The following is an 11,545-nucleotide window of genomic DNA, read 5'->3' on the forward strand; positions in this document are numbered from 1 at the left end:
CGTCAAGGAGACCTCCGAAACCCTAGAGCTCTTCAAGGAGAACTCCAAACCCTATTTAATCTAATTCAATGCTTGACCTTCTTCTATTTCTCTACCCTCTAAATAGGGTTTGACGTCACTAGAGTTTTAGGGCTTTAATTGATAATTCTGCCCATGCGACCTGGATCCTTACATACTTAATGAAAAAAATATACTTAAAACAATATAAATTATGAAATTTAAAAGTAATTAACTCAGTGAATCATTGCCACTTCCTTTGGGTGACTCGATGAGCTATTGAGTCTTCAACATCTGCACCCCCCCCCCCCTCTTTGGAGAAAGAGCTTGTCCTCAAGCTCATAAGTTGGGTAGACCAGTTTGAAGTTGGCCAGTTGTTCCCATGTAGCAGCCTCTTGTCCGGTGTCCTTCCATTGTACTAGAATCTCCCACTGGTTATTAATACGATTGGCACACAATACCGTAGCTGGAGTAAGAATAACCCATCCATTGTCCACCGGAGGAAGGGACGGGATCAACGAAGGAGGTAGACCCTTAAAGGGTTTAAGTAAGGAGACATGGAACACATCATGGAGTTTAGCCGTTGTGGGAAGTTGCAATTGATAGGCGACTGGCCCGATGCATGGAATAATAGAGAAAGTGGTAAGGATGGTGTGGGCCCGCTAGTGAGTTTTGGTGGTAAGGATGGAGTCATAGCTAGACAATAGTCACCTTCTTTGTATATGATATCCTGTTGTCCCTCGTCGTAGAAGTCCTTCATACGAACTTGTGATTTGAGGAGGCGATCTGAAATATTTTTTAACACCTGGTCTCGTTCAATGAGTGCTTGATCAATAGAGTCCACACGAGTGGAGCCCAGAGTATATGAGAGAAGCAAAGGAGGATCTCTGCCATAGAGAATGCTGAAGGGAGTAGACTATAAAGCGGTGTGGAAGGAAGTGTTGTAACAATATTCCACCCACGGTAGCCATTGAACCCAATTTTTAGGACGATCGCCACTAGACATTGGAAATACATTTCCACAGTGCGGTTAACTACCTCTGTTTGGCTGTCTGTTTGAAGATGATAGGATGATGAGAACTTCAACTTGGTGTCGTATAGATGAAACAATTCACGACAAAAAGTGCTGGTAAAGACATCATTAGGATCACTGACAATCGATTCGGGAATACCATGTAAACGAACAATATGCCTGAGAAATATATGTGCCACTCTGGATGTTGTATATGGGTGTGTCATGGGGATAAAGTGAGCATACATGGAGAACCGATCCACATCCACAAATAAAATTGACTTGCCCAAAGATTGTGGAAGACCTTCGACGAAGTCCATAGAAATATCGGCCTACACCTGTGTAGGAAGTGCCAAAGGTTGTAGAAGACCAGTGGAACTTAAGTGTTCGGCCTTGTTACATTGACACACTAAACAAGATCATACATATGCTACAATGGAGGTCTTCATAGCCTGCCAATAGAAATCCACTCGAATGTGATGCAATGTTTTCTGGATGCCTTCATGAGTGTTGTCATGGTATGCAGAGATGATGGCTGAAACAAAAATTTGTAATAAATAAGAGAATCCTGTATGGTCCATCTAGAGTCCATGGCCCCCTCTATAAATTGCTTATGCATATCGAGAAGAACCGAATTGCTGGCATTTTCCTCCTTGACCAAGTCTTAAAGAATAAAACGAGGCTGGTTGATAGCATATAGAAGCGGCAGAGTCTCCAAACGTCATGATAAGGCATTGGCTGCCTTGTTTAACCTGTCTGCACGGTATTCCATAGTAAAGTTGAATCCCATCAATTTACAAATCCATTGTTGTTGAGGAGAAGTCGTGAGTCACTGCTCCAGCAAATATTTAAGGTTGTAATGATCAGTACGAATAAGAAATGTGCAACCCCATAAGGACGGGCACCAATGTTGGATAGCTTTGGCCGACCCGATTAACTCGTGTTCATATACTGGCAATTTGTGTGTTGTACTGCCAGCTATCAGCTGAAATAAGCAATAGGGTGAAAGTGTTACTGTAGAACGGCCCAATGCCCCCACCTGATGCGTCACACTCAACCTCAAATAAATCTTCAAAATTGGGAAGTTGCATAACTGGTGCAGATGCAAGAGCTAATTTGAGATCTGAGAAGGACTGTGTGGCCTGATCATTCCAAATAAAGGAATTTTTCATGAGGAGATTTGTCAATGGTGCTTTTATCGGTCCATAGTTTATGATGAATTTCCTATAATATTCTGCCAATCCCAAAAACCCTCTAAAACAGAGGTATTCATAAGTTGCGGCCAATCGGCAATAAATTAAATTTTCTCCAAATCAACAGTGACCCCATCATGGGAAATAATATGGCCGAGATAGCCACATGTGATGTCACAAATGAGCATTTCGATTTCTTTATATATAATTGATGGGCATGTAACAGTTGAAATACCAATCTTAAATGATCTAAATGTTGATGCCCGAATTGGCTGTAAATGAGTATGTCATCAAAGAAAACAAGTACAAATTTGCAAAGATAGTTGCAGAATACCTCATTAACGCCTAGAATGTGGATGGGGCGTTGGATAACCCAAATGGCATGACCAAAAATTCAAAGTGGTCGTGATGAGTGTGAAAGGACATTTTCTCGATGTCATCTAGATGCATACGAACCTGATGATAACCAAAGCGCAAGTCCAATTAGGTGAATATATATGACTCATGCAATTCATCTAAAAGCTCCTCCACCATAAGAATAGGGAACTTATCTTTCACATTTTGGGCATTCAAATCCCAATAATTGACACAAAATCGCCATATACCATCATGTTTCTTAACGAGGAGGACTAGTGACAAAAATGGTGAACGACTGCTGCAAATAAGGCCTTGTTGTAGCATGGTTTGGCATTGTCTTTAAATTTCATCTTTCTGTAGGTATGGGTACCGATAAGGTCAAACGATCACTACTTTTGAGCCCTATTTTAAACATATCCAATGGTCACAATGCCTCAAAGGAGGCAGCCTAGAGGGCTCTTGTAACAAGTCTGAGAACTCATCCAGGAGATGTTCTATATTATTGTCCGGATTGTCCTGTGTGTGAATCGTATGAATGTGGTGGCTTGTCCACGTGACTGCCCTATAATAGTACTTGTTGTCCGCCCGTTTCAAAACTCATAGTAAAATCCCATAAAATAGGGCCTAATTTTTGCAGCCATTTAATACCCAATACCATATCATACCCAGATAGAAGTATGACAAAAAAAATTGAATGAAAGAAAGTCGTACCGATTGAGAATTTTACTTTTTTACTGATGTCGTAGCTAGGAACTTTTTCTCCATTGGCAACCGAAATTTTTGTTGTTGAGTGTGGAAGTATTTTTAGTTGAAGGTGTTGAGCAGCAGTCCAATGGAAAAAATTATGTGTACTTCCCGAATCCAGAAGGTTGACAAGGTCCTGGTCCATCACCCGAGTGCGGACTTGCATAGTTTTGGTGGATTTTTGTCCTATAATGGCATGCAAAGAGATTTCTAGTGGATCCTCCTCAGTAGAATCATCAAGCTGTTGTGGTTTTGTGATTTCATCAACCTCTAACCATAACAAACATTTATATTGATGGCCTGTCCTGTATGTTTCATCACAGTTGTAACATAAGTTCTTTGCCCTGCGCTTAGCCATCTCCACACTCGTTAATTTTTTAATATACTGGGCGGGCGGGTTGCTAGGCCTTGTATCTGCTACAGGAGTAATACTAGGATGATTTCTGACCTGTTGCCCTACTGAAAAAGCTATCTGAGGGTTAGTGTTTCACCTCCCTTGCCAGTTATTGGAAGGGTTCCGGTCCCTTTGCCAAGTTGGTCTCTTGTTTTGAACTTTTTGTCGAAGTTCCAGTGCACGAGCTAGATTCATTGCTCGAGCTAAGCCAGCAGGTGCGTGGAGCTCCACCTCTAACATTAATGACTCAGTAAGGCCTGGTGTAAATAAATTGACTTGCTGGTATACGCGAACCATCTAAATGGCTCATGCCAATTTTTCTTGGAACTATTTTTGACATAGTTCCACTAGGCCAGTTTGTTGTAATAGCACTAGATCCCCCAAGGGGTTACTGTGGGCTGGAGGACGTAACCGGATAGTGCATAACTCCTTAAACTCTTCCCAATCCAGCACCAATATATTCAACTCTACTTGATGAAACCAGAGTTGTGCTTCATCAAGCATGTGGAAGTCGGACAGTCCCACCTTATCAATTTCTAATGTTCTCTGATGGGTAAAAAAAATTTTTCAGCTATGTAACCAAATCAAGGGGTCATCTGACCCATTAAAAGTATGGAAGTCAAGTTTTGTATACCTTGGTACGGTGCCTCCTCCTTGGCTGAAATTTCCCATCTGGCTAGGAAAGGCAGTGTGCCCTATAAATTGGTCTCTCCCTGTGTTTAATGAGTTGTCCTCTCCTCTTTGCTCCGGGGTTGAATTTCTTCCCACTATAATATTTCCCAACATTCCAGAGAGTCTATTAATCTGGAGATTAATATTTGGAATTTTTTGTAACTTCTCCATGATTATGGCAAATTTTCATTCATTCTCTACTTATTTTTCTTCCTGTGTCTACTGCTCTCTGATCATCAACTCTTTTAACTCACCATTGTTGGGCTCCCCCATGTTACCCTACTCTGATACCAAGTTTTTATAGTCCCTAGCCATAGATCGAGTAACTCGGTTTGGATTTATGAATCCAGCACTGTAATAAAACTGTTGCTCTCGGTAAGGATGAAAAGGAGGCTCTTTTCTTTGGTTGTTCTCGATAAGACTGAAAAGAAGTCTCCTTTCTTTGTTTTTCTCAGTAAGGGTTAAGAACCCTTGCTGCTCGTGCTCACTACTGAGAGAGTAAGGACCCTCTTGGTCAGGTACTGATGTTCACGTATGAGCGATTAGGTGTTCCTAATCCTGCCTTGCTCGTGTATAGGCTAAAGCACCTCTTTAGAGGTTGCTCTCGGGTTGGGGATTGGGGAAACCCCTACCCTTGCTCGGAATGAAGGAGGGAATGCCCCTCTTGCTGCTGTTGATGAAGGGGAGGCTACAGCAGCTGAGTGAACTCAGAAACAGCAACAATCCTTTCCACTTTGATTCGGTAAAATCAATGCAAACAGAATTTAAAAAGGAAGAGAATAAACCAAAATCTAGAGAGAAACTATACCTGGAGCTCGTCAAGGAGACCTCAAAAACCCTAGAGCTCGTCAAGGAGAACTCCAAACCCTGTTTAACCTAATTCAATGCTTGTCCTTCTTCTATTTCTCTACCCTCTAAATAGGGTTTGATGTCATTAAAGTTTTAGGGCTTAAATTGACAATTTTGCCCCTACGACCTGGATCCTTACATACTTAATGAAAAAATATACATAAAAAATATAAAATATGAAATTTAAAATTAATTAACTCAATGAGTGATTGCCGCCTCTTTTGGGTGACTCAGTGAGCTATTGAGTCCTCAACATTACAAAACCTTGTTTCTGGTACCATAAATGTGTTAAAATTTCCAGATATGAACCAAGGTGGAGACATCCATTTGTCAAAGTGAAAAGGCTTGCTATTAGATTTTTTGTATCAAACAGATTTATGTTTAAAACAACAATCTAGCCAATTGATGGGCCAACCAACTAGGGGTTTCATTGGTCAAACTGTTGGAAGTGGGTGTGTAGTCTGGTTTAGGCCTCTCATGTGGTTTCAAATTTTTGAGAAGGGTGCAAATGCCTGTTTGAATGAACAAACCTATTGTAACCAACTTGATTTATTCAATTGACAGCAATGATTTACGTTGCTTGATCTATTAATAGATTTTTGACTCTAAACTATGGGTCACCTAGGTCTTTTGGTAAACTTCATCTTATTTGAAGACTTTAGATGGAAAAAATAACTGGTCAATGGTGATTAAATAGAGTCAATGTTGCTAGCTTTTTCCCATCCTTGTATTTTCTTGAGTATATATTGATGTGTGTTAGAAAAAGGATGTATAGTCAATTTTTTTCCTAGTAAATAGGTCAATATTTTTTCTTTTTTAGCCATTTGATTTAGATTGAAAAGTAAATTTCATTTTTCCTCTTTTAATGTTTTTTACATTTCTGATGTCTTCATGCTTGACATTCAGTTCTCTATGGATTATACAGTCTCATTTTTCAAGCTTGTCAAAGTATCATAATATGTAGTACTCATAGAAGTGTGGTTTCTCTTTCTCTTTTTATTTTTTATTGTTTCTAAATAAGTTACTCTAGTTTTGCTTAAAGGATGTAAGTTGTTACAATGGGGGACCCACCATGGTGCTCGACCTGGTGGGACCCACCATGAGGACGTGGGACACCAAGAAGAGTCCTCTCCCAAGCAAGCACGAGTTAAGGAATTAAGAATCACAAGCTGAATTGGGTTAGAAGACTTGAGGATCAAATGGGGCACACAAATATCTCACGAGCTGGTAAACTTATCAAGATGAGCTGGTAGATCATGAGGGACCCACAAGGATAAGGCCATGAGCTTGCCTCCTCCCTTATATTTACGTGAATGAAGAAAGAGTTCTAGTTCAACTCATAGTAGTCTTCTAGTAGATTGGTTTGAATAAATTTATCTTAGAGAATTAGAGTTGGAATGTAATTAAGATTGAAAGACTAATTGTATAAGGACTTTACCTCTTCCTCTACCATAAATAGAGGTGTTGTAATTCGGTATTAATCAAGTTACACATCTCATTCTTGAGTTAATCTCTCTCTCTCTCTCTTTGCTTGGCACCACCTCTCTTTTCTATTTTATTTTTTCTTCTCTCTACTCTGGAGTTGTTCTTCCCTTTCCTTCTTTTTTTATTTCTTCTTTATCTTGCTCGGAATTATGAAAAAGGGATCCTAAATTCAACATGGTATCAAAGCATTATATTTAGGATCCCTCGTCAAAGGAATGCTCTAAAGAAGTGATGATCAACATCACTCAAAGAACGCTCTTTTATGAAGGAAGAATACAAGCCGAGAGATAAGTGTTCAATTTTTTTCATTTCATGTTACTCCTTTCTGAATTTAGAAGATGATTTAAGGATGAGTATGTAAATTCTTTCATCTTATTATATTATGGATATGCATGCTTCTCTATATAGAAGGAGCTATCAAAACAATTTTGTTGGTTTGGAAATTTTGTATACCGAGACCAGTCCATGATCAGATTGTTGGAATTTTTTTCCGTGGGATAAGAGTTCCCTGATATAGAAGATTGTTATTGAGTCTCTTATGAGTGGTATTAGAGAAAAAAATCAGAATAATAATTTAGCATCAATGCTAAAATTTCCCATACATCGAGTTGTTTGAAGTGTACTACTTGGTGTTATTATTAGATTTTTTTTGAAGAAGAAGGGCCTATCATGGCTGAAGAAAATATGAATATCAAAGGTGATATACTGAGAATTACCATCATACCCTTATGTGAGGTATCAAATTTTATGAGTTGGTCCACATCGGTTTGGAGGTTCCTTATAACTAAAGACCTACTTGGTCACCTCACCACCCAAGGACCACCTATTGATGAAGATGATATTTTTTATAACAAATGGTTGAAAAATGATACTTTGGTAATTAGTTGGCTAATCAATAGCATGGAAGAACATGTCTCAAACAATGTTATTCATCTTGACACTGCTAAACAAATTTGGGAGACATGTGCTAAATTGTACTCTTGCCCGGATACTCTACATAGACCATATGATATTCTCCAAAGAATGTTGAATACTAAACAAGAAGAAAATATCCATGAGTACTTGGCTCGCTTTAGAGATTTTCTTCAAGAGTGGAAGTTATCTCAGCCTTCAAGCACATATATTTTTATACAAGACAAATAGAAGGAAGCCTTAATTACTGCTATTTGTCTTGCAAATGTTAAACCCCAACTTGAGATTGCCAAGAGTCAACTTTTGAGTGCTTCTGATGTCTCCAAGTTTGATGATGTATGCACAACACTACTTCGTATTCTAGACACTTCTTCCTCCACTACTGAAGTATCATCTGCTATGTATTCCGATCATAGAGGATCATCATCTGACCGCGGCCGAGGCTAAGGTAGAGGTTATAGAGGAGGCAAAGGAAGAGGTGGAAAGACAGGTGCTGGCAGAGCAGATGGGAAAGAATGTACTCATTGTAAAAAAATTGGCCACACTATAGATCATTGCTATTACGGGGCATGCACATACTGTGGACAATATGGCCATTATAAAGAAATATGCTATAAAGCCAATGGATAGTCAGAATTAACAAGGGCTAATCAAGCCTTTATAAGTTATACAAAAGAAGAACAACCCACAAAATCAGTAGCATAGAAAATTTTTATTGATGAAGAGTATGAGCTAATTCAGAAAATGAAGACAATGCTGGGTTCTTCTCCTAGTTCCACCACAACTACTGCTGCCACTACCGCTTCAGGTATGATATCTACCTCATCTTCATCTTGGATAATTGACTCAGGAACCTCTTAGCATCTTACAGGTAACAAAAATTTATTACATTCTCTATTTTTGAGTCTTTCGCACAAGTTTGTTATCATAGCTGAATGTTCTCAAACCAAGTCCAAGGGAAAGGTTTCACTTCTGTCACACCATCACTTCTGCTCACTGATATTCTTTTCGTTCCTACTTTCCCTTTGAATCTATTATCTGTTAGTCAGTTGACAAAATATTTTAATTGCTCTATTACCTTCTCACCCACTTCATGTGTCTTTCAGGATCTTATAATGAAGCAGGTGATTGGTGGAGGCCATGAACAAGGGGCTTTACTACTTGGATATGCTGAAAATAAATATGGTTTCTACTACTGAAAATGAGACACGGTTATGGCACAATCGGTTGGGACATCTATTATGCACGCAATAACATTATTATTTTATTTGTTTTATTTAATTTACTTTATTTTCTTTTAGTTTTAGGTCATAGGGGTATTTTTGGAATTATTTATTAATAGGGATATTTTTAGAATATTTTATTCATAGGGATATTTCTGTAATATTTTATTAAACCCTAACAGGGTGAACCCTATTTAAGGGGTAAGAGTAATAAGAAAAGGAAGCATTGAAGTATTAAGAATTAGGTTTAATCTAGCGTAAAGAGGCTTAGAGTTCTCGTCAACGAGCTCTAGGGTTTTCAAGCTTCCCTTAGGCTTGATCTTCATTTTCGTCTTCCCCATGTCTTCCTATTACCCTATGGTAATGTCTGGAAGACCCGTAACCCGTGGCAGCTCCCAGATCCTCCTAAAGAATCCTTGTGTCAGATCCAGGACCGTAACAATTGGTATCAGAGCGGGAACACAATGGGTTATTCTCAAGAAAGATGGATTGCTATGGATAAGGAATTGGAGGAAATATGAGCACGATTAGATGCTTCAATTGAATGTTTGGCAATGGAGCCACGTGCTCCCACAGAAAAGGTCATATGACCTGAAATTTCCGCTTACGGCATATGCGTAGGCGTATGCGTAGAAGAGGCAGTTGCGGCCTCGGACGAGCAGAAAGGCCAACGGCCAGGAACTCCAACGGCGACGACATCGGAATTTGGGGATTCCAAAATTCCAAAAATGGCTGCACTGGAAATTCCGACGACACTTGAAATCTCCGAGCAAGCACAGAACTTCCGATATGCCTCCAAGGGCTACGATTCGCCTCCAAGTGGTGTGATTCGCCGCCGGAGTAGCAGGGTTCCCAGTCGTGTCCCAATGGTTCGTCGGCAAACTACCCGAGAGCCCTCTGTCTCAGAAAAATTCCAAGTGGCGACACCTTAGCAGGTTTCTCGTCGCCACCAACGAAGCAGAATAGTTTGTCGGTGCCATAAGCAACTTTTCCGCAAGGGATCTCGGTTCTGGGAGGCTGAGGAACAACAATTCACAAGTTTCCGAGACCCCTCTGTCTCGAAAACTATCCAGGCGGCGAAGCCCCGACGGGCTGCGATTCGCCACCGAAAAATCATTCGATTCGTCGGTGCCGGGAGAGAGGAAGAAGAAGCCAATCGCCGGACTTCGTCAGTGCCGTGAGGAATGGAACTGCCGGCCGCAGAGTTCGGGAGCCGCCGAAGGAAGACGACGACTCCCGATTAAATTTTCCTAACTTAGGAAAATTTAATTGGCCTGGTCCACTGAGTCGCAGGCCGGACCGGGTTCCTGAACCGACAACCCAGGTTAACTCGGACCGGCCCAGAAAAAAAAAAAGTGGGCAAGCAGAGGGGGCGTCATAGCTATCGCGGATGCTACTTCAGCACCGGTGAAGATGTCGGCATACAGACACTACTTCTGAGCTTGAGGACAAGCTCGTCTTCCAAGAGGGGTGTATTGTTATGCACGCAATAACATTATTATTTTATTTTTTTATTTAATTTACTTTATTTTATTTTAGTTTTAGGTCATAGGGGTATTTTTGGAATTATTTATTAATAGGGATATTTTTAGAATATTTTATTCATAGGGATATTTCTGTAATATTTTATTAAACCCTAACAGGGTGAACCCTATTTAAGGGGTAAGAGTAATGAGAAAAGGAAGCATTGAAGTATTAAGAATTAGGTTTAATCTAGCGTAAAGAGGCTTAGAGTTCTCCTCAACGAGCTCTAGGGTTTTCAAGCTTCTCTTAGGCTTGATCTTCATTTTCGTCTTCCCCATGTCTTCCTATTACCCCTATGGTAATGTCTGGAAGACCCGTAACCCGTAACCCGTGGCAGATCCCAGATCCTCCCAAAGAATCCTTGTGTCAGATCTAGCACCGTAACAACATCCATATGCACAGTCTCTTCATTATATGTTTCCTTCTCTTAAAGTAAGGCCAGAATTTCATTGTGAGGTTTGTCAATTGAGTAATCATCAAAGGAGTACATACTCTCCTCGCCCAGAAGTCAAAAGTGTCACTCCATTTTCTTTAATTCATACTAATGTTTGAGGGCCCTTGAGTGTCTCCAACATTTCTCAAGAAAAATATTTTATTACATTTATTGATGATTTCACTCCCACAACTTGGTTGTTTATATTTAAGGAGCATTCTAAGATACCATTCATTTTTAAGTCATTTCATGCTATGGTACTCACACAATTTGGTCAGAAAATAAAAATTCTCTGGTCTGATAATGCCAGAGAATATGTTTCCAAAAGCCTTGACTCCTTTTGTCAAGAAAATGGCATTATCCCTCAAACATCATGCGCCTACACTCCTCAAAAAAATGGTGTCGCTGAATGAAAAAATCATCATATTCTTGAGGTGGCTCGAGGTTTATTATATGCCATGAAAATTCCATACTTTTATTGGCCTCATGCAGTCCTTACGGCTTGCATTCTTATAAATCGTCTACCATCTACCGTTCTTGGTAATAAATCTCCTTACTCTAGATTATTACCAAATGATGGTCCATTTTCACTACCTTTGAAAGTCTTTGGATGTCAATGTTTTGTTCATAATTCATTATCTAGACACAGCAAACTTGATCCTAAATCTATCAAGTGTATCTTTTTAGGATACTCTCGCACACAAAAGGGTTATGTTTGTTGTAGTCCTACTCGTCAACGTTAATTTGTGT

The 11,545-nt window shown here is 39.7% G+C and overlaps 1 protein-coding gene across 1 annotated transcript; it reads right to left on the bottom strand.

The window, feature by feature from the left end:
- Nucleotides 1–284: 284 nt before the first annotated feature.
- On the bottom strand, nt 285–2,883 carry LOC137938395 (uncharacterized). The gene is made up of 10 exons (XM_068783362.1): nt 2,734–2,883; nt 2,590–2,658; nt 2,328–2,474; nt 1,962–2,151; nt 1,808–1,841; nt 1,641–1,765; nt 1,435–1,544; nt 1,036–1,341; nt 709–913; nt 285–607 (listed from the first exon to the last, which is right to left on the bottom strand). The coding sequence occupies exons 1-10, from the start codon at nt 2,881–2,883 to the stop codon at nt 285–287; spliced, it is 1,659 nt and encodes a 552-aa protein (XP_068639463.1).
- Between the last annotated feature and the right edge of the window lie 8,662 nt (nt 2,884–11,545).

Source organism: Aristolochia californica, unplaced genomic scaffold, assembly GCF_029961685.1.
Source record: "Aristolochia californica isolate CCGP_79_NKW_82.1479 unplaced genomic scaffold, dmAriCali1.0.hap1 SCAF_8, whole genome shotgun sequence".
Lineage (NCBI taxonomy): Eukaryota > Viridiplantae > Streptophyta > Magnoliopsida > Piperales > Aristolochiaceae > Aristolochia > Aristolochia californica.